Source organism: Mixophyes fleayi, chromosome 5, assembly GCF_038048845.1.
Source record: "Mixophyes fleayi isolate aMixFle1 chromosome 5, aMixFle1.hap1, whole genome shotgun sequence".
NCBI lineage: Eukaryota > Metazoa > Chordata > Amphibia > Anura > Limnodynastidae > Mixophyes > Mixophyes fleayi.
In genome coordinates this window covers 62,223,242-62,248,037 of record NC_134406.1, presented here as the reverse complement: position 1 = coordinate 62,248,037, position 24,796 = coordinate 62,223,242, and the positions used below count along the sequence as shown (strand labels likewise).

The following is a 24,796-nucleotide window of genomic DNA, read 5'->3' as shown; positions in this document are numbered from 1 at the left end:
TACTGCATATTGTGCCGTGACATATGACATAAAACACTAAGGGCTAGATTTACTAAGCTGCGGGTTTGAAAAAGTGGGGATGTTGCCTATAGCAACCAATCAGATTCTAGCTTTCATTTATTTAGTGCCTTCTACAAAATGACAGCTAGAATCTGATTGGTTGCTATAGGCAACATCCCCACTTTTTCAAACCCGCAGTTTAGTAAATCTAGCCCTAAATGTTGGAGCATGAACTTAAACTTTACAACTCAAGAGATTACACAGCCCATAGGACCCCCCAGCAGCTCTTTTTAATTTTGCATAATGCAAAAAGGCAAAGAGAGAGGTACAGTTCACAACTGCAGAGAGTTCTCTGGGTATGTTACTGTATATTGGAATATCACGTTATGTCTAGCCTTACTATTAATGTTGGATCTTCATACCTGCATAGAAGCTCCACTTTGAAGAGCATCCCTGTGTGATCTGGATGTAATATATTAAGCTGATTACATTTCGTTGTAGCATTCGGAATGGTAAAAATGTGCTGAGAAGTCGGTTCAAATCTGTTTTTATTGAGGAATCAAGTTTACATTTCAATATATCATGACATAAAACAATCCATGAATTATTGTTGTGATATTTATAAATCACAAACAGTGAACACCAAACATTCTGTCTAAATATGGCTAGTAACAATAGCCCTCTCATACCCCCAGTTACGTCAAGCTGCAGTTTCTCCTGGAGAGGGAACGATTTTAATTACTGTCTGAATTTTCCCAGTATAAAATACACTTAATGCCACAAGAAAGGGAATAGGAATCCAGTTATTTTTTGGAGCTGTTTGAGTTCAACTTTAGATTTGAAAAACACATTTTTGTTATATTTTTTTTCTATTGAATTTAATGTTCATAAATAAAGATGTGTTCTAAATTTTGAGATAATGAAACAAAATCCTCTAATAATAATAAAAAGCTTTATTTTACCATATTAGATAATAAAAAAAGGTGTATAAATTGCTTTATTTCACATTATGAAAACTATGGGCCTGAGTCATCAAGGAAAGTAAAGCATAAAAAAGGAGTAACTTTGCACCTGGTCAAAACCATGGTGCATTGGAGAGGGAGGTAAATTTAAAATGTGGGGACAGATTTATAGTTGGGTTAGGACATGTCCTAGATCAACTTTAAATTTCAGTGTAAAAATTTAGCTCTCAAGTATTTGTGTGCTACATGAAAAATAGACAGTATTTAAATGATGTGCAAGATAATAAACTAATTTGCACCCTTTGCATTGTAACATGGTTTGTCCAGGAGCAAATGTACTCCTTTCTTTTTTTTTCTTTTTGCTTAGCTCTCCTTAATGACTCAAGCCCTATCGGGTCTGTGCATCAATGAAACGTGGTGCCCCTAAACTTGCATCACTGCAAACCGCAGCGATGCATATTTATGCACCGCTAAGATGCACTATGCTGGGGCTACTCTGGGGGCCCCGGCGAAGTGACCCCTCTCCTGCGATCCTATCACCCGCAGCTTAGCGCTGCCGATGACAGGAGGAAGTGCGCACAGAGAGGCTTCAGTAGAATCCCATAGGAAAAGACAGGTAATGCCATCCTGAGATGGCGTTAACTGCCTGCGCAATGCAAAGCTTATCAAAGCTTGATGCATTACAGAACATCGCAGTCCCCATAGTAATTTATGGGGACTGCAATGCTGCACGGTAATTGCCTAATCTGAGAAATCTCCTCCAATAGGCAGTTAATGCATGGCAAACATACTTATAAGATGCTTTTAAGTATCAAAAAAGTTTGATGCATAGACCCCTATAGGTTTTATTGGTTTGCTTTTGTGCTGTTACTGTACTTAGTGGTTATAGAGACACAGGGGCCTATGTATCATCCTAATTTTTTCTCAAAAATTTAATTTCAGGGGATAACCACATTTTGAAGTACCTCATTTATTTATCAATAGGTGGCCACTTTGCGATAGTGACCATAGAGGGTTTAGGAGATAGGTCTTCACCGGTACAGCTGTTTTTCATGACTGATGTTCCAAATGAAGAATTTTCATAAATAGTCACAATATTCATTCCTTATCACTGCGATAAGGAATGAAAATAATCGTGTTTAAAAGACGGCGCTTGTTATATATGCCCCAATGCTGTTTGTACTTGCGCAGTATCCTGGTAAAACTCAATAAATTATATATCTTATACATGAATAACACAGTTACGGGTAGGCTATCTAAAGATATTTTTCTTACTAATAAATTAAAAGAATAGATGTATAGACCATGCCCCAATCAAATATTAGGGAGAGAATCCCTATATTTTAAATGGGGTTCCACCTTCAGATTACTTTACTTTATTGGTTTATACATGCCCTCTGCAACTGTTTCTTCTTTCTAGATCCCTTCCCTGGTTATTAGTCATCTCTTTGTATGAGCAGGGAGAGAGGTTAATGTTTGTTTCCCTTGAATAGGGCAAAGTGTTCTTTGCATTGGAAACAATTTTACCAAGCAAAGAATATAAACAACTCTTCACGATTATATAATCAAAACAGAGAACAAAACGAAAAACAAAACGTATATATTTATTTATTAAGTACAAGTTGCAATAAGGAATATAAAAACAATGAATAATCAACTGAAGGTGCAAAACACCTTTGCATTAGTCACAAGAAAGAACCATAAAAAAAAATCTGGTGCTATTACCATTGTTGGAGTTGCACTTAATAAACCTGATTATTGTTTTAATGTCAATTAAAGTAGTAATACAAAATACACTTTTTGAATAGGTAGCTGATTATTCATGACTAGGTTTTGCGAATGACGCAGGTCTGTTTCATTCATTGCAGTGGTGACTGCCTGCTTCCTACTCTGTATAACCCAGGCGTGATACCCAGAGGCATAAATATATTAATGCATTTGCTCGTAGAAGGGGTCCCCTTTCTGACTCATATAATTCAATACACAACAGAGCTCTCCACAGCCAGAGTTAAATATATCACTATTGGCTGCAGGAGGAAGGATTGCTGCTGAGAATGGTTAGCGCATTCCTCACAGCGGACACACACTGGAGTGGAGGGTCACACTGACATATACTTGACTAGAAGGAAGGGAGACACACATGGAAGTAGGGCATACATAAATACTGTACATGCACGGGTAGTAATAAGCACAAGAAAAGAGCAAGACTGACACAGACACACTCAAGGTGGCAGACACAGGAGCCAGCACTCAAATACACACCCACTCACTGGGTGGAGGCATCGGCTGGGTGCATACAGACACACTGGCACATACAGTCACTCCTGCAAACACAGATCTCCCTCAGCCTGAGCTCAGGTTCTACACAGGGGTTTTTCCTGCAGGCTGCCAGCATGGTTGTGTTCAGACTGATCGCAATGGGATTTTATTTCCAGCTTTTTTTCTGTTTTGTCCTTTCTCAGACTTCCTTCTTGGACAGTGTCTTCCCAATTCCTGCAGGTAATCATCAGTTTTTACATTTTTTCCTAAGCCATTCCATATATGTGATCCTTAGAGACTTATAATGTATATGCTACTCTACCTGCATACTGTGCATGTGATGGGGCTGCATTATTAGCGTCATTGACAGTCTGACTATCTCCTAATTCCCTTGCTGCACTCGCTCTCTCTGCCGGATTCCCTTGCTCTGGAAGGGAGTGCAGCCCTTGTCTGTCTGCATGTTTACTTCTATTTTGGTTGGGGATAGCCAGAGAGTAGAACCACACAAGACAGCCAGTGACAAATATCTCTATTAATATACCTATAATAATCCTCCTTCAAAACTGCTTAGCAGAATAACCAGATTGATTTTGGATAAGGCATCATATTGCAGTAGGTAGGATCATTTTATAACCCATTTAAACAAGCTTGGCAATTGTAATAATGTGAGTCCAGTTTCCATTATCTGGAAAACTGATAGTGATTTCTGTTATAAATGTTCTGTCACAATATAACATCACATCTTCATAATGTACAATGGTGACATTTTGCATTTAACAGTATATATTAAGAAAAAAATCAACATAATGCTATAATTATTCAGGTTACTTTTATTGAAATGATAAATGATGTCTTAGAAAGCCATAAAGTTGATTGCTGCAATATTTCAGGTCTACTGCACTTCATTTAACATCAGCATATTCTAAGTCACTGTACTTAAATAGCATGTTAAAAATGATCATGCAAATAGAAGTACATGCTATGCTTGTTACTTTTAGCTGGATATACAGCCAAGGAATTGGATAGTTATAATAAACATATGGTTCATTATGTTGAATAGGCAGAATGGATAGACTACAGTATAGTGCATGCACCAATTGGTTCTCTGCAGTAAAATGTCATGCTGGTTATAGCTTTTGCAATGTGGTGATGGCACCTTGCATTCATACATGCTCAATTTACCAACCTATTCCTTTTTATTATAGCAAACAGGCAAATAGTGTAAATATAATGCAAATAGGATAAAAACCTTTGTGCTAATTTCACATGTGGTGACACACTGTTCGTTTGCTACTTAAACTGTTTTAGCTTACCTGTCATTTGTGCTTATATTTTCAATAAATTTTATCTATACAATATTTTATAGGATGTTATACTTTGTTGGTCTGCTTTAATTATTGCATTGTGTTGGATTACACAAATGCAATGCTAATTTGGCTTTTTAATTATATTATTTTGTTCTATAGTTGTTAAAAATTGGGAAAAATTAAAAATGTTTGATGCACCATGCCTAAAATATACTACATTCTGTACAAAACAAAGAGCACTAACTTTGCCCCACACTAACATCATTGTTTCGCCTACTGATTAAAAAGTTTTTTAGTGCTCCTCATAGTGAATTTAGGAAGAGGAACCTGGTGATTATGATTATGTGTATAACATTTTTACAGTTCAACAGCAGTTACTTCCGTTTTTTGGTTGGGTGTTTGCGGATCCAAAATTTTATGTGTATGTATCTTATTTAAATGCTTCTTAGCTCTTGTCATAGAAATTAACAATTATTTCTCTAATCTATGTTGTAACATATTTTTGATTTTGAGATAGTGTTGTGCTTCAAATTGTGCTAATTTACTAGAATGGAAGTCACTATTTTGATATCTTTAGGTGCAAGCTACATTTCCTTAATATCTTCTAGTTGAGAAGAACACACTGGGGTGCTGAGGATGTATCTTCTTTAATAGGCCTTGAAAGTTCAGTACAGGGGGATTGATCAATTCGTATTGAGTCAATCAAGCCATTAAGTCTTAAACGTTTGCGTATGACACCAATATGTAGCGGACACTTGGACCAACAACCCCTGAAGCAAAGAGGGGATATAACGCATTTTACTAAATTATATTTTGCGTTTATATAGTATTTTTCTTCCAAGGTGAAGTGAAAGCATTTACTGCAAAATAGTGAGTGTGGTGGTCAATAGTCATTGTAGATCATTTTGTAACAGCTAATCCCACCAGTCATATGAGAGGGCAGACGAGTGAGGTGAGATTGTCCAAAACTGGAAAACTGCTTAAATGGAGAATTTTCTTCTCTTTCCATCACAATCTGATAAATACACAGCCCACATCTCTTAGACAATGGCTGAAATACTGATGACCATGAACAAATGGCTCAAATATTAAAGCTTCACGTGTCAGTTGTGCTTGTTTTGTCATGTCTTTGAATTCACCATGTGTTCTGTTACCTAGGAGTCTGCAAGTCAATTATTTTGACCCAAACTTTCATACTTGGCAAGTATAGTCCGGGAGCCTACCGGGGAAGGTGGTCGTGCCAGGGGATGGGGCTCCGAAAATCGTGTCATTTTGGCCCGCCCCCGTAACGTAATGACACAAAACGCGTCATTCCAGGTGAATCGCGGCATTTTGGACCTAAATCTGCCCACTTCACTAGGAAGTGGGCAGATCCGGGAGATTGCCACACTCTCCCGGGAGTTGGCAAGTATGACCTATCTCTATTCCAAAGTGATTTGACATATATTATTTATTCTTCCTAAGCAGCCTTTAAATGTCTCTCCTATCTGCAAAGGAACAGGGCAGACAGCATGCTCAATAGATTTAGTGAAGTTTATAGCTATTTCAAGTTTATAATTGAACTTCGTAATACATATTTTTTTTTGAATAAACATTTTTGTATTGAATTTTGCAAAAGCAGATACAGCATAACTGGACACAAATTGGTTAGTTGAGCCAGACATACACGACAATAGGCAATTTCACTCAAGAAAGTAGGAGTTGGAAAATATACATGCATGGAAGACATCGAAAGGTACAAACAAAGCTGTGCTTATTCAATACTATAAAAGGAGATAGTGAAAATGGGAGGAAGGGGAGGATAGGGAAATAGAGGGAGAAGAGGGAAATAAGGCGTGGAAGTCACTGAGAACTTACTAATATTTAAGCTTTAATATATACTAATATCTAGGAGTGGGTTTACTCACTCTTCAGTACTGTAAGATACAATATGTTTGATATTGTGTGTATTGGTTTATCTAAAGAAGTGTATTTTCCCTATTGATAAAACATTCACAGTAATAGAGATAATAGAGATGCCTTCTCGCTTTTCATCTTACAGATTTACATTTGTGTCAGCTACCACTGAGCTAGGTGATTTACATCTGCATAAGTAGTCACAGTGCGGTGCCTCTGTGTTGGTTAAACAAGCACTTTGGTAATCAGTAAAATCATTTCCACAATAGAAGCTATGTTAGAAAGAGGGATAGTATTACAAATTAAGACGGCATAAGTGATGAAACAAAAAAACAACAGATATAATAATTGTCTCCAGAGGAGAAAGCGTACATCTGTAAGCAGTTTTATTTCACATTTTACGATGTTATTATATTTCCTTATCTGCAATCCTTACAACAGTATAGGAGTGATTTATAAAAGATCTCCCTGGAAGAAGTTGAAGCTGGGAATTGCAATCTGCCAAAGAGCACAGTACATGGTATGGAGTAAGCATTTCCCTAGTAATACATAAAGGACATTTATGGTGGCATTACATTTCAGCTTTGTGGCACTGCTGGGTCTTCTTCTCTACAGCGGCGGCTGCTTCTGGCAGCTATTTTAGATGTGCATGCGCAGGCCGTCCTACTATAGATGTGACCGTATGACCACCCACCCCCTGCTCGATTAGCTACACTATTTAAACTCACTCTGGGCACCTCTAGGGTGCCAGAGTATATAATCTGTTAGTATCCTGCTACAGTGATTTTTCTGGCTCCTGGTTAATCCCCTGTGCAGCAGCTGCTTCTGGTTACTCCCTGTACTTTCCCTGCTCCTTTAATTCAGTGCCCTCATTCCTCTGCCTGGGATTCCATTCCCTGTGTCCAGCAGCTCCAGTTTTACTACCCTCCATATTATTCCTTGAAAGCCTACTTACAGACCTTCCCCCCCATTTGAAATATGCTTAAGACCGAATATAGGGATGCAACCAGTGTGGCACATGCAGCTAACCCCATACCTCCTTGCTGGCGTCCCTGGTGAACAGTGGTTTCACATTAGACCGCATGCCATGGCTGTGTGTAGCGCCTGCTTAAGGTGGTTGTTCAAGATCCCTCATGGTGAACTCCTGGTATATGGTTTATTATAAGGAAGATGGTGTTCCTCCTATAACAGAAGGGATCTGGAGAGGAGGTGGGCATATTAATGGTTGGAGAATAAGGCCAGTTACCCATTCTATTCTGCTTGTCTGTACCCATTTACATTGCAGTGCAGTTGCAGAAAGGCTTTTTTGCTGTTTGTTCCATTTTAGTACATTCAAAGCATGTCCTGACATTCAAAAAAAGTCCATTGATCTCTATGGGAACATGTTGTGTACATACCAACTAAGGGTTTAAATCAGCAGTTTAACCAGCATTGGTCTTTAATTTCATATTAATTTATTAGGTCATTTATTCTAATAACCCATTAATTTCAGGATAGTTGTGTGCTACATGTGGAATCTCTATTGAAATGCATGGGCCATAGACATGAACAGACATAAATAGAGTTGCACAGTCCCTACCCTCTTTATTAATCTCTATTAATATGTGATGAAAACTTGGAATCTCCTGGGCATCCCTTAACGCCAGTCTCATCTAGTGCTAGATTTACTATAGGCCGTTGGATTTACTAGAGGAGAAAATGGACATTTTTAAAAACCACCACTTTACAGATCACCATCCCAATTTTAACAATGATGAACATACAAACAGCCGGATTTACTAAACTGGGGTTTGCAAATCCGCCATCCAAACGGCCAAAGCTAAAGAGGTGGTTGTGAGTGGCGAGAGTGCTCCAGCTGCTGCTGTTTGTGCTATCCGGCCAATCAGAACATAAGTGGAAGCACCATTGGCCTATATATTATGGGGGCTATCATTATTTATTGATTAAGTGGCAAAATTACTTTATAATTAACTTATGGGGCAAATTTTATATCCCATTATATTATGGGGAAACAATTTTATTGCATTATATTATGGGGAAACATGAATACATAATTATATTAACTGAGTAATACTATTTGATTGCTAAGAGGGGCAATAATTATTTATGATGCACACAATCCGCACTACATAGTGCCTCCATGATATAATAATACAGTAATATTGTCTTCTTAACATAATGAAAAATAAAATTTGCCCACATAAGTTAATTATAAATTTCTTTTGCCCCTTAATAAATAATGTTTGCCCCCATTATTTTAATGTCAATAGTGTCTCCTCTTATGTTCTGAATAGCAAGATAACTCAAACAGCATGTTTGAGCAATCAAGTCAATTAGAAGCAGGTGTAGAAAAACCTGTCATTCTCCTTTTACTAAATCGCCAACGGTTTAGCTGTTTTTTTTACTAAAGCGCCGGCGGTGCCACCCTTCTCCAGGCATTCTACATCACAGCCTCAAAATGCCCTATAGAACATGCATTGGTTTGGAGCACTAAACCACCAACAAACACGATTTTTAGTAAATTCACTCCCTAGTGTGCGAAAAACACCTCTGATTATCTCAGCGGTCAATTGATACATCTCTCATTTTGCAGCAGGGTTTTAAGCAGATCTGTTTGTGTCATCTTGTTTGTTTGTTTGTTTTTTATTTTATTTTTCTGTAAATATAATTTGAAATAAACCTGTTGTTTAAATGTAGAAGATCTGCTTTATATTTTTGTTTCGATTCCAAATTAAGCACATTTCCATTAAAAATGGCAAGAATTGCATCAGATTAAATTTGTAAGAATTTCCATTGGACTACAGCTTGACAAGAAGAAAGAATGTTTTGTAATAATAAAGTGGTGAATGAGGGGGAGTGTTTCTTTAATTAAACTTTTACAAATGTATGTTTGTTTCATTATATATACTTGTATGTGCAAGAATTTGTTTTATATTTGTGTATATTTGTATTTTGAGCAGGGGTTTTAGGTACCCCTTACCATTATAGTGGGGCGACTGAGGTGTCAAGTTACCACTCAGTGTGTCCAAATATTCCTCATTTATCCAGATTCCCAGACAGAGCCCCAATGCTTCTCTGTCTCTAGGACTGTTTGTTTGCAGGACAGCCCCACCTCCCCATCATTGATGCTGTAGTCAAGCACTGGCCAATCTGGGTCTGGTTCTGCTATAATAGGGGGAACCAGGCTGTGTGTTTCACTGCTTTAGTGGGAACCAGACCAGGCCGTCTAACACTGGAACAGTTGAGTTTGGAATATGTGAGGGGAAGGGGGACCACAGGCTGGATGATTTTTAAAGTATTTTCTTCTTCTCCCATTCATTTCAATCGCCCATTCACTTTACATGGTACATGGAGGTCATTGTTGAAATGAACCATTACATTGAAATGAATGGGAAATGCTCTATACTGCTTTCATCTGGATACACATACGAATGCTCTCAGCGGATACCAGCAGTGGGTATAATGCATGTGAACCGTATATTAAGTGTTTGCACAAAGCACAGCTTTTATATGCATTTTAAGTGTGGTTTATGCAAACACATTAACAGTGGGCAACCAACCAAGGTACGGTCTACATAAATCATGGGATGGATGGAGTGGTTGGACCCAATACAGTTTTAATTCATTATTGTATTGCAGTAAGTACTAGCATAATGAAAATGGGAAAATAGACACTTGCAAAAAAAAGCAAAAAGCAAAACTCATTTACAGTGTAGCTATTCACTCATACATCTGAAAACATAAAATATAAAAATAATTTTATTTTAAATATTTCTTTTTATAACAAAATTAGATTGTCTAATGGTCGTCAGTAGATCTATTACAACAGATTTATGCTTGGAACTATGACTGTGACCTCTAGAGACTGGATAGTCTCTCTTACTTGACATTTCTATAGATAGTGTCGATAACAGAATGTAAGAATCTATCATCTAAATTCAGCATAAACCTGGTTGTATTGGAACACTCCCTTGTAAATTGCAGTTTCGTTTTCTGTTGATGCAGAATTTATAGATTTGTACTATTTTATGTATGGAGTATTTTTTTTTTATTATTTTAATTTTATTTTTTTATTATCACCATAATGCTTCTAATACTATCAAACAAGGGGATTGCTGGGAAATATTTAATCAGACAGTGCTATAAGGTTATACAGAGCTTTGTATGTCCAGGAATCTAGTTGGCCAAACTGATGTGTTGTAGCGTTGGCCATAGAAAGGCCAATTGACCAGTGATTCCTATGCTTGGTTAGTTTGGGGCTGTTTCACTGCAGGTCCAATTAGATATCAGGTACCACAAGATATTTTAGGAGAGCAACAGTTCAAGGTAGAATGATATACTGAATCTAGCATTCAGCATTATGCAACATTGAAAAAAACAGACATGCAATGCAGGACATCTCTCTAAGCACACGTGCAGCATAGCTGCTGCTTGGACAGTGCATCTTATCCTCTCAACATTGTTATATTTATCCTAGCAGCAGTTTCACACATTATTTTATTCACTTGTACACATTTCATTAATTTAAAGGAGTGCAACTTGTTTTCACTGATTTCAAATTTGTTTGTGGGACTCAGACCACTCCCTTCATAAGTGCTGCATATTTTGTAAATGGAAACTCAGGAAGGTTTTTATTGTGACATCCTAAGTACACTTGTTGCTACACAGGGTAGAGTCTCCCCTACAGGAGATACCGTAACGTTGGTAGGTGAGTTTACCCCACAAAATTCTCCTACTTCTGTATATGCTGACACATAGTCATTTATGTATTGTTTGTTTTAGAGAGAACACCAGACTATCTTTTGTCTTCACATACATAGTGGTCTTATATGTCCTAGCGGCACTTTCTCAAATGATTTTATCCACATTTCATTAATGTAAAGGAGCGGATATTGGTTCCACTAATTTCAATCTTTTCCACTCACTGCAGCACACGGTACACAATCTGGACATAGACAGACACCATATAGTTTATTACAATACATAGATTGACACAGGTTTCAGAAACAAACATTTGCTATCAGAGTAATATATATGAACTCTTCATAATATGATGCCAGACCAATATGTCCATTAAGCTATTTTATGTAGAAAATAAGTGCAAAACAGCATTGCATTACATTGTAAGATTCTACAAGAGTTACACTATCATTTTCCTTTCTTTACAACACTCATCTCTTACAGTCCATTAATGCATTAAAACAGAAACCCATGGTTTGAAATAATTCACTAATATCTATGAAACACATCTGATTTTAGCATATATCTTATAATAGAGAAAATTGTTTTACCTTAGAAAAGAGGATAGAAATGAAAATGTTTATTGTTTATTTTTGTTATGCATTTATGTGGAATGGTATTTTACAAATATACATTTTTACTTTAAGTTAAAGTTTCCAACTTAAAACAGACTTTAAAAAGTATGAAATCATCTGTACTATTGTTAGCTTACAGAGTGCCTGCAATCAGCACATCTAATTGGCTTTGAATGATTTCCTGTTGTTTGTTACAATATAAATATAGTATTTGTTTTATTTTTTTTCATACTTTAGATCCTGACAATTTATTGGAGCTTTTATGCATATGATATTACATAGGGAGCATCATCAGTTGTCGTTTTTAGAGTTCATTCACATAGATTTACGGGGAACTTACAGTGCAATCCTCATAAATGATGCACGGAATATGGCACTGTCAGTGCGCTATGCATGTCATTAGCGCGGTTTTACTTCAGTGCTACGTTATGAACGGGCCCTTACAGCAGGGGCCGGGGGCAGGGGGCATCGGCCCCCCGGGCCGCTCAGTCTGACCGCTGTTTGGGCCGGCCGCCCTCCCCCCTGTGGATGCAATATTATCTTAACATTACCGGCGGCAGCATCACATGACACACGATGCGGCCGTCTATGCGTCGACTGGGCTGAACTTTGCCAGCCCGCGCCTGCCTTACAGATTGGACAGTTTGTATTGGTAAAAGCACAACACATGAAACAAATGACAAAACCACATCTTAAGAGTGCGTTAGCTTTAATCATCATCATTTATTTATATAGTGCCACCAATTCCACAGCGCTGTACAGAGAATATTTGTTTCTCACATCAGTCCCATTGGAGCTTACAGTCTAAATTCCCTAACATATAGACCCTAAGGAGAATTTTTGCCAGCAGGCAATTAACTAACTGTTATGTTTTTGGAATGTGAGAGGAAACAGAAGCACACAGAGGAAACCCACGCAAACACGGGGAGAACAAACTCCACACAGATAAGGCCATAGTTGGGAATTGAACTCACGACCCCAGCACTGTGAGGCAGAAGTGCTAACCACTAAGCCACCGTGCTGCTCCATTCAGAAAAAAGGCCTCCAGCATTTGTAGCCACCAGGTCTTATTACACAAATTTAACAAGGAAATGCTAGGGTTGCTAAATAGAGTGGAGATAATATGAAAATGTATTATTGGCTGAGTTGGTAATAGACAGATACAGGTTACAATTTATGACAACCTTAAAGCCTGGATCAAAGAAAAACGTCAGTAATGAAATAACATACAAGACTCCACTATCAAAGGCTTTAATATGTGATACGCTTCTTTTCGCCTGTGATGCAACGTCATGAGTAATTACTTTGCAAATATATATATATGCATACCACACAATTTTGATAAGACAATCCCAAATTCCAGCTATCAAAAGGGGTGTAAGTTTATAAAATATGTATATGACGTAGGACTTTGAGCAGTTCGGTATGCATTTTTTTTTTACTATTTAACTAGAACTGAAAGCTAGACAACATGCTTACTTTATTAAAGACGCACCAAATCCATATTTTAAATTTAAATCATCAAAATGTTGAATATAACATCTCAGCCTAAGATTGTAAGGGAGATCAGTATTAAAATCTTGAATTTTGCTAAAAGCCCTTTGTATTCAGCCACCTTCTGAACCAAATCATGGGTCTAGTACATACTTACCTTTCATACCTGATACTTTTGAAAAGCATCTTTGGAATATATATTGTGTACTATAGGTCACCAATAAAATTGCCTGAAATATTGAAGTTTATTTTTTTTTCTCTCTCTTTGGAGGTAATTATACTCTACTTCCATGAATGATCAATATCTAAAATAATTATTAAAAGAATGTGTTTGCTCAAATAATTTTTACACGATTGAGATCACTTCCTCAGAAAGTGAAACTTGAAATTTTACAAAAATGCAATAATTTTCCTTCCAACAAGAGTCATTAATTACAATTGCCAACAAGCAATACCTTAATATACCTCTAAATGGAGCTCCTGCTGGAATGCTAGGTGGACTCAGGCTTTTGAATGCCTACATTTTTTTTGTTATTTCAGTTATTGTTGGGATTTAGATTTCTCTTTTGTTTCAGGACAACCTGTGGACTTATTAGTCATATAATTAAACATGTTGCTTCATTCTTTTCTAATAACCTGTAACAGTGAGTATCAAGAGGAGTAAAATAACTATTGTATGTATGTATTTATGTATTATATTTATTTATATTTATGTATGTCACTATTTATGTATTATATTTTTATGTATTATTGTATTATATTATTATATTTTTATTTATATAGCACTTGCAGAGAAATTTATTCAAGCACATCTCTGCCTCAGTTCAGCTTACAATCTAAAATCCCTACCACTTACAACAACATATACCCAGCGCAGATTTACTCACAGGGCAGTTAATCAAACTCTGTGGGCTACATTTACGAAACTGCTGGTTTGAAAAAGTGGAGATGTTGCCTAGAGCAACCAATCAGATTCTAGTTATCATTTATTTAGTACATTCTACAAAATGACAGCTAGAATCAGATTGGTTGCTATAGGCAACATCTCCACTTTTTCAAACCCGCAGTTTAGTAAATCTAGCCCTATGTCTTTGAGTCATGTAAAGAAGCCCCACAAACACAGTGAATATATACAAACCCTACAGATACATATTATCCATTAATTTTGTATAACTTTTCTAATTATTATTGGCACGCCATTGAGCATTTGCCATGAGATGTGATTCTCCCTGATCATAGCTTTAACACATCTGTGAAAGGCAAATACGCCAATCTTGTAAAGCATTAAACTAATCACATTTAATAGTGAGCCCATTCTTGAGTGATGACTTGTTTTTCCATGCGTTACAAAAATACATTTGGATTATATCCAATTATGCTTGAAAATCAGTGGCCTTAGAATACCTTTTATTTAAGTCATCACATGTCTTTCCATGGCAACAAATGTAAACAAATATTGTATAGGTGTTACAGGGTCACAAGACAGTAACTATGATCCACAGATAAACATCTCAGTGAGAAATAGTCTCATGTACAGTATTTGAAATATTTCACTGCATGTGAGTGAAACTAATGACTGACATGAGTTTCTAAAAGCTTTCCAAGACTAATATTTAATATGCAACACATCTGTTTACTTTATTAATATAATTTTGCTTAAATATTTAGCATTTTAGGAACATTAAAACAAAACTCCTAGGAAAAAACAGCAACTTGCTGGTTATTTCCTAAAAAGTTTTTTTTATTATTTATTCTAAGTAAAGTGTCGAACTTTTAATCTATGTTCTTTGAAATAGTGTGGACGTCTATTCTAATAAATAAAGATACATGTTTTTGAAACTAAACTAGCTTCTTATAGACAGACGAATTACTAAGTGAAACTTCATTTATTCAATGGGAGATATTCATAGATAGGACATACAACAAGAGTTATCATTTATATCTTCTTTAACTGAGTTAAAAATAAAAATCTCAATGTGATATCAAACATACATCTAAAAAATTAAGTTATATATTATTTTTGTTTAAATGTTAATCCGCCACAATGTTTTGTTTGAAATATAAATAACAATAGCATGAATGTGAACAAAATATAGCATTTCATTCTATTTGCTAAATTATGGCATGAATGGTAGACTAATAAAATATATCTTATTAGTAAATCCAGAGAAATGTTTCTATAGTTCCAGCCCAGTATCCTCAAATTTATAGGGACTTGGGTGCAGAACTAATGAGTTATATTTTCCCTTGTGTAGAATACATATCTGTGTCTCTAAGCATTAATTGATTTACTCACAAGATGGAAATCATTGTACGCTATGGAGCACTGTGTTCCTATCATAACACTGTATTAACGTTTTAATGAAGCTTCTTGTAGTTTTTACACCAATAAATGTATTTTAAATCAGAATGTATTAACTGGTCAAACTCTAAAACAAATTGTAGTGTAAAACACTTTTGGGAACAAATTTTTACTATTATAACTGCTAAATATAAATATAAATATTTAAATGGCATCACCATATTACTTGATGGAAAAAATAAATATGAAAAAATCTAGTATTGCTTTTTTGGTTCATATGAAGTAGTTTTTTTAAAAGAAAAATAGGGAAAGTAATTCCACAATGTTTATATAGTACTTAAAGGTGCAATTTAGTTGCTTAATAAGGAATTATGTATTGCTATTAAGTTAAACAAAGAAAATATTAGACTATTCAAACACATTTGTTTTTCGTTGATGGGCTTCTGCAGGGTTCTTGCAGCAATTGTTAGCCTCTCAAGGGATATACTTTTATTCTCTGGTTGTTAAGTGATAGCTTGTAGATTCATATAATCATCATCATAATAATTTTATTTTATATAGTGATTTTCTCTCTATAGGATCTAAAGCACTTTACATTTGTAGAATAAAACCACATGCAAGATAAACATATTGAAGATTAACAGAATACATAAAAGAAAATTATGACAAAAAAAGTTTCCCCCCTTCAAAAATGCTTATACATTTTCTTTTGTTGATTCACACCTCTTAAAAAGATTTTTTGTAATGTTGCTATTTAATAAAGCGCAATGACAGTCAATATATAGTTGTGTTAAAAGAAAAACAAACATTGTTGAGCTCACCATTCATTCATTATGTAAAGCATATTTCACTATCTTTTATCGTTTTTTATTTCTAGACGATTTTGCGGCCTGTTTAATTTCACTTATTATTTTTAGGACGTCTGCAAAAATAACTTGGATAATCCTTGATATGAACTTTGTGCAGCACTAAAAAACAACCTTTTGCTTTGTTGTACCATTGAATGCTACAAAACATTTACAGGGATCTCTCATTACTAATCCAGTTAATTCAGGCTCTGCAGGAGTCTTAATTATACAGGTTCTTAATTAACGATGGTTCTGGCCTAGAGAATAAAATTGTGGCACATGGATCTTTCTGCCTTAGCTACAGTTACATTTACTGTATGTCTGTGTTTGCAAACAATGTAATGATTACTTACAGTTACAAAGTACTTTATCATAACAAAACATAATTATCATATAAACCTGATATAGTTAAACTGCAGCAGAGTTTGCAAAATGTCCACAAGATGTTAGTAGGGTATTGAAAGTGTACACATATAATAATGTGCAAAGAAACATAATCATGAGTTAAATGTGCACAGTAATTAATATATATATATATATATATATATATATATATATATATATATATATATATATGTACAAGATATAAGATATTTCCTTTATAATTGCTGTAAAGTGGTCTTTAGAAATCTGGTTTGCACAGTAATGTGTAATATAGTCCAGTGGGAAAAAAAACAGAAAATGCACCCTCGTCTAATTGAAATGTGTAATTTTATACATTGTCAAGGAACAGATTTGCTAGTAAGTCAGCCAAAGTACTGCATCTACTAACTTGTAATAATCCATTTTTCGGCATATAAAATAATTCTACACAGTGTTTAATAAGTGCATGTTGTGTCCCACGTAACTCCCTTTACTGTATCATTCAGAGAATGTGCTATTTTGCACTTTTTGCACAGAGCAGCTGCTGACAAATGCTATACAGTATTCCAAATATATTAGGAGAACATTCCATTTGCCATAGAACATCTAGTAAATTTGCCCAAATTATTCCTTTTAGTAAAGTGAAATAAAATAGTATGTGTATGAAATCCTCTGCATTTCTATTGACAATTATTGCACTGCTGACTAACAACAGATGTAATCTACTGTAAATAACACACATCCTGATGCACTTGCTAAGGGATGTGGAAGAGCGTTAATGTGCTCAGTGATTGCTCTCAGATTATGTTATTATGCCTGTTTATGTGCACCTTTCTCTCCATTTGTACATATAGAGACTCCTGTTGCATTTATGATGACAACTATTAATTTAGGTGGTGTTTATTGAGTGTTACAAAGTATGAAAGAGTTAGTTGCTTTTGTAGGAGAAATGTTCAACATAAAATATGGGGCATGCAATAGCTTGATATAAAGACCTGTATTTACACAAATGGCTCATTTATATGTTAAGCACACCTGTCATGGCTTCAGGATGGTAGTGTTTGTGGTGACAGAGAGTGTGAGCAAATTTGGAGAAAATTACAAAAGCTGGTGGATTTCTAAAGTGGAATTTGGCTGTACTTTTACATCACTTTTATTTATACTTTATGTCATGTGTATTTTAATGTGCACCCGCAACCCTGCAAAAGCAGACACTTTTCATTTTACAGGGTCTGTTCCCAAAACAAAACATGGGTTCACTCTATTTTATGCATACACATGCACATAACTAAACATGTTGTGAATTTATATATTTTGCGGTTAATAAGTGACCCATTTGTCCCAAGTTTCCTTGTGTCAGATAGCTCTGGAATCCTTTATAGTAGGGTTGCTTGCTGTGGAGTTCCCTTCAGGGTTTGTGACAGAGAGAGAGTTGATTCTGGCACTGTCTGATACCTCCATTATGGCAGCAATTTGACCCTTAGGCCTCTGAATATATGATTTGGGTAGGTCAGGCAGTTCTCTGGTATCTATTGTTTCCCGTACTTTGCTAGTAATTAATGCTCTCACTTCCTTCCTTGGGTCCTTTGTATTCATAGGTTTCGTTTACCTGATATTTGCCGGTATAAAAAGGCTGTCTTATGCTTTTATATAGGTACAGTATATAAAAGGTCAATATTTTTTTACCACAAAGCAAAAATAATAATGTCTTGGGAACTTGGAATACATGACAGCACTTCCTTCCACCCTCCCCAGTCCCCAAACCAAGTCTAGGCCACCTAAAACAACACATAAGCAGCACAAAAATAAAATATTCTTTTAAGAAAGTTAAATTGACAAGTGTTTACTGGTCCCCGTATGAAAAATATGTTGTTGGAATACAGTATAAGGTTATTTTTTCCAGAAACCTGTGAATTTCTGTCTGATAAGAGGCTTGTGAGTAAGAATTCTATGGTCACTGACATTACTGTTACATTTCAAATGGTCTCTTGCTCATTTGGGTACACTTATTTAATTAGCAAAAACCCTTGATTTGGGTCCCTAATCTGAGTTTACAATCTTTAACCCCAATCCCTAACACAGTTATCAAATATTTAATGTCAAACCTTAACCCCCGCCCTGTTTCCCTTTCCTCATTCCTTAATGTCTTAATTAGTTACCAATTAAACTGAGTCTAAACAATCTAGTGTCAAAATGTTGGAATCCAAAGTCTAGATGGACTGTACATTAAATTTAATACTTAAAAAAGTATAAGAAAAAAAACTATTTTTGCGTTAGAGAAGCAGTAGAGGTATCTTCTCTTACCCCCATTGTCCATAACCAAGAATTATCCCTGAGTTTCAGACCCAGTCTCTGGTGTAGAGGACCTAGGCTGGAGTGTGGCGTGATGGCCAGCTGTAGCTGTAAGAGAAATTTTCCTTTCCAGCTCATGAACACTTAGCATATTTAAAGCTCAGACACTGCCTGTGAAGCTCTGGTTATCTAAAGAGAAGTGTGAGTGAGCTCTCACCATTTACGTCTCCACTTTGGTCCCCAAACATGCTATTTCCAAACTCTACAACATTCTCCTCAATGGCATGTTTTACTCTGTGCCGAATTATGTAGAGGCTTGAAATAGGTATTTTCTAGTGGTTGTTGACAGTAACGACTTACCAAAGATATTCCATTTGACATACGCTTGGTCACCCAGGGCCTGATGCTGAGCTAGGAGCAAAATAAAAAAAGGAGCAAATTTGCTCCTGGACAAACCATGTTACAATGCAAGAGGTGTAAATTAATTGATTTTTAAGGAAAATACTGGCTGCTTTTCATGTAGTACACAAATACTTGAGCATTATTTTTACACTGAAATTTAAAGTTGACTAGGAGATGCCATACCCAAACTATAAATTTGTCCTCACATCTTAAATTTACCTTCCCCTCCAATGCAAAATGATTTTGCCAAGGTGCAAATTTTTTTCTTTGCTCCTAACTCAGCATCAGGCCTTCAGTGGTCAAAACTCAATTTAAGATCTTGCACGTACTTATACCCAGATTCTAATGAAAACGCATCTTAAATAAATGGTGATGATGATGATTTTGAGATCCGCTTGGATCTGGACTGCGCTCAAGTTCCGTGCTCTTTTTTGAACAGCAACTTGCTTACAAGTTGCATTCTGATTTGAATTGGGCCCAGAATGTTCTTTGAAAGCTAAAGCATGTATGGGCAGTTCCTGAGATCTAAGTAACTGAATTTATATTTACTTTAGCTACGACATAGCCACTATTTCATTCTTACACTGACCTTTGGGCACTTGCTCCACTCATTGGTCTGTTAACTTAATCCCTTGAGCGATAACAGCTATAGCATGTTGCTTATTGGAGCTCAGGATGTGTTGTTTGCTTTTTTGTACCCTTCTTTCTACATATATCAGTTTACAGGTTGAAGGAGCCATATTTAATTGGCCATTAGCCATAAACTTGGCAGCCACAAACGTATTCCAGGATGTCATTGACCCACTAAATATCTGGATTTTTTAGCAAATTCAACCTAGGTTATTGTAATTGCAAAATTAGTGTAAAAAGTCACATTAGCAGGTATGGGTTTATAGGAAAATAGGCACATTAAAAGCAATAAGTTTTCAGGTGTTTTTTTCTTTAAAAAAAATCTTTACATTTCAGGTATCTTATTTTTATTTGGCGACTAAACTGACAAAATTGTTGCAAAAAGAAGAAGCAAAAAAGTAATAATTGAAAAGGGTAAATCGCACAGAAGTCTAGATAAAACTGTTGGTAAAATGGCTTACTATACACTGATCAGCCACAACATTAAAACCACCTGCCTAATATTATGTAGGTCCCCCTCGTGCCCCCAAGACAGCTATGACCTGTTGAGGCAACTGTAGGTGTCCTGTGGCATCTGCACCAAGACATTAGCAGCAGATCCATTAAGTCCTGCAAGTTGCAAGGTGGTGCCTCCATGGCTCGGACTTGTTTTTCCAGCACATCCAACAGATGCTCGATCAGATTGAGATATAGGGAATTTGGAGGTCAAGTCCACACCTTGAACTCTTTGTCATGTTCCTCAATCCATTCCTGAAAAATGTTTGAAGTGTAGCAGGACGCATTGTCCTGCTGAAAGAGGCCATTGCCACCAGGGAATACCATTGCCATGAAGGGGCGTACATGGTGTGCAACAATGTTTAGGGAGGTTGTATGTGTCAAAGTAACATCCACATGAAGGCCAGCAGAACATTGCACAGAGCATCACACTGCCTTCACTGGCTCGCCGTCTTCCCATTGTACATCCTGGTGCCATCTCTTCCCCTGCTACACGACGCACACGCCCCCGGCCATCCACATGATGTAAAAGAAACGTGATTTATCAGACCAGGCCACCTTCATCTTCCATTGCTCTGTGGTCCAGTTCTGACACTCACATGTCCATTGTAGGCACTTTTCAGAGGTGGACATGGGTCAGCATGGGTACTCTGAACAATCTGCGGCTAAACAGCCCCATATCTAGCCAGCGGCGATGCACTGTGTGTTCTGACACCTTTCTATTATAACCAGCATTAACTTTTTCAGCAATTTGGGCTACAGTAGCTCTTCTGTGGGGTTGGACTAGATAGGATAATCTTCGCTCCCCACACAAATCAGTGAGCCTTGGGCACTCATGACCCCTACTGACCACTGCATACCGTGAACAACCCATAAGACCTGCTATTTTGGAGATGCTCTGACCCAGTCGTCTAGCCCTCCCAATTTAGTCCTAATCAAAGTCGCTCAGATTCTTCCGCTTGCCCGTTCTTTCTGCATCCAGCACATCAACTTCAAGAACTGACTGTTCACTTACTGCCTAATATCCCACCCCTGGGCAGCTGCCATTGTAACAAAATAATCAATGTTATTCTCTTCACTTGTCAGTGATTTTAATGTTGTGGCTGATCGGTGTACTGTGCTTGTAGTTGTTCTCTTCTACTATTTTAAACCAAGAATCCTAATTCACTGTCATAGCGAAGGAAATTAATACATGCAGGATGTCCAAGGCAGTGTGGGAAAATAATGAATGGAGGCACTGAGTTAGTGTCAGTATTAAGTACGTAATGTGTATCACCCGTCTTGTTTATTATTAGTTTTGATCTGCTCCCAAGTAGGAAAGACACCTGTGATGTTATGTCAGCAGCCAGTCCTCAGCAGGCTCGGACAGTCAATCAATGTTCAGATAAGCCAATGAGTCACTTGAATTGAAGACAAGCCTTCAGGACAGCTGGTGCAGAGGCCTTAAATGCACAAATGTTTAATGAGACTGTCTGTTAAAAGTATCAGGCCATTACTATAAACAAACAAAGATGAGAACAATTAATCCAACATCGTGATACAAAATAGCTGAGAATCAGCTGAGTAAAATTCACATGGTTCTAAACATGCTCTTTAAAAATTATATTTATGTTCTGTAGAACCAATTTAGCTGTCAATCTTGAAATATCCCAAAGCCTTGGGAGGATAATCACGAATAGCTGATACATGTTATCAGAAATGTTTTTTAAAAATATTGCATATTATAATTGACAAAAAAGTACAGTTTAATTCACTAAAGATGTTTTGCATAATTTCAATTAATTCCAAAGCATAGCGATATATGTTAAAAAATAAAAACACAAACCTATAAAATTGTTAGATCACCGTTTTTGATTGTAAAATATCAACAATAGCACCATTTGACAAACAAACATAAAAAAGAGAAAAAGTCCAGTAGTAAGCCAAGTGCCATCAGATGCTAAATAAAGAATATGCATGTATCGTAATACTTTGCAAGTATTTCGAAACCTTTGATTGGATGCCACGTATAAAGCCACTAGATTTAAATTACCAGTTGATCCAATCTAAAAAAAGCTTCTTTTAACACTGAAAAAATATATAAAGAATAATAATAGTAGTCACAAATATATTTAAATATTCATGTGCCTTGCCATATTTTTTAGATGTATGACATTGCATTTAATTTTTTTGTGTAGTTGTGTGCAAGCTAGTTTTTTTCTCTGATAAACCATTTCAGATGCCCTAGCAGTGTCCTTCAGTAGACTTAACGGTTTGTACAGAAATATAAAATTCTCCATGATCAGTTTTATCTGCAATACACACAGTTCTGAAAAACTCCTGTAGCTCCTGCACATACATTGCTGAATGTTATTAGTTGCTCTTACAAAAGCAATTTGTATTTTAGGTTCAGTGGTCATTGTAGGGAATTAATCCTGGTTACCAGAGCTCTGTTTTTTTCAATTTATAATACAAGATCACACGCAATAAAGCAGACATGAGTATATCCAGTTGTTTGGTTCAATTGCTAAATGAATAAATCTATGGCCAAGTTGTCCAAACAACTTGGCCATAGATTCAGGCTGAATCAGGCTGTAGAGTGCTGCAAGTGCTTCTTGCTTCCTGGTCGCCCAACAATCTTAGATGCACAGTGATGGGGATGAGCAGAATTCTGCCAAAGCAGATTGGATGACATCTTGTTCTTACAGAAAAGATCCACACTCAGATCAATTTAGTTCAATACCACAAGTGGCGGTGGGCAGGCAGTTTAAGATTAGATAGAATAACCCCCAGGAAAGTTATTTGCTCACACAATGCTTATAACACATGGGTTTATGAAGCAGATGAGAACAATAAAGCAGTGATTAAGGTGTATATATGTAGAGATGGCAATACACAGTTGGACAACTGCATTGGAAAGCTTGCTCCTGTATTGGTATTAAGACCAGAAAAGAGGTGGTGAAGACTGTGACTGTACTCAGCCAACATCAGAACGCTCCATCCAACCTTTCCAAGTGCATGTGGTTGTAAGTGCCAGATTCACACAAGTCTGCATAGATGTATATGCGTGCGCCCACTTCCTGTCCATGCGCAGAGAGATCTACACAAACTGGCATACATCCCACTCTGCATCAACCCCAATGTTCGGAGTGCAGTTGTCATTAAACGCTAGTAGCCTGTCAGAGGGGTCCTGCAGTGTAGCTGTCACAATCTACACTGCCATCCCTTGGGTCTAAAGATTTGAAGAGGGACGGGATTTCCAGTTTGATCATCCAAGTGTGGGTACATTGCAGTGTATTACCAAAGTTGGGCTCTATTAATATTCCCTCCAGGATTAGTTTGTTCCATCTCTGTATTAATACAGGTGGTGTGCAGTAAAAAAAATCACCAAAAATCATCATCATCATCATTTATTTATATAGCACCAACATATTCCATAGCGCTTTACAATTGGGGACAAACACAGCAAACTGATAAACAAACTGGGTAAAACAGACAAAAAGGTGAGAAGGCCCTGCTCGCAAGCTTACAGTCTATGGGACAATGGGAGTTTTGAATTTTGGCCCAGCCAGACTGCAAAGGTAAAAGTCACTCATAAGCTAAATGATCCTGTCACAAAACAATGTTGATCAGGGGGTAGTTGTCTTGTGTGAAATTGTGTAAGGGGTGGTAATAGGGTAATGTAGTGAGGTTAAGAGGGTAGTTGAGGAATATTATAAGCTTGTCTGAAGAGGTGGGTTTTCAGAGAACGCTTGAAAGTTTGTAGACCAGAGGAGAGTCTTATTGTGGGAGAGAATTCCATAGAGTGGGTGCAGCTCGAAAAAAGTCCTGTAACAGGGAATGGGAGGATGTAATGAGGGTGGACACAGATCTTGTGCAGAATGGAGTTGCCGAGTTGGGAGATATTTAGAGACAACAAAGGAGATGTATGTTGGTGCAGCTTTGTTGATGGCCTTGTAGGTTAGTAAAAGTATTTTATATTGGATTCGGTAGAAAACAGACAACCAGTGTAGAGACATACAGAGTGATTCAGCAGAGGAATAACGATTTGCAAGGAAAATCAATCTTGCCGCTGCATGCAAAATAGATTGAAGGGGTTTGAGTCTGTTTTGGGGAAGACCAGTAAGGAGGGAATTGCAATAGTCAATGCGGGAGATGATAAGTGCATGAATTAAGATTTTCAGTATCTTGTGTGAGATATGTGCGAATTCTTTAAATGTTTTTTAGATGTATGCAACATGATTTAGCTATA

General features: G+C 36.7%; 1 protein-coding gene across 3 annotated transcripts in view; it reads left to right on the top strand.

Annotated features, from left to right (window-relative positions):
• The first annotated feature begins 2,959 nt into the window (after positions 1–2,959).
• Positions 2,960–24,796, top strand: part of COLQ (collagen like tail subunit of asymmetric acetylcholinesterase) — an 83,885-nt gene continuing 62,048 nt past the window's right edge. The window contains exons 1-2 of one of the 3 annotated variants that reach the window (XM_075212299.1): positions 2,960–3,019; positions 3,425–3,461. In XM_075212299.1, the coding sequence (XP_075068400.1) occupies positions 3,017–3,019; positions 3,425–3,461 (40 nt within the window). In that variant the 5' untranslated portion in view covers positions 2,960–3,016. The other 2 variants (XM_075212297.1, XM_075212298.1) reach the window with 2 other exon arrangements.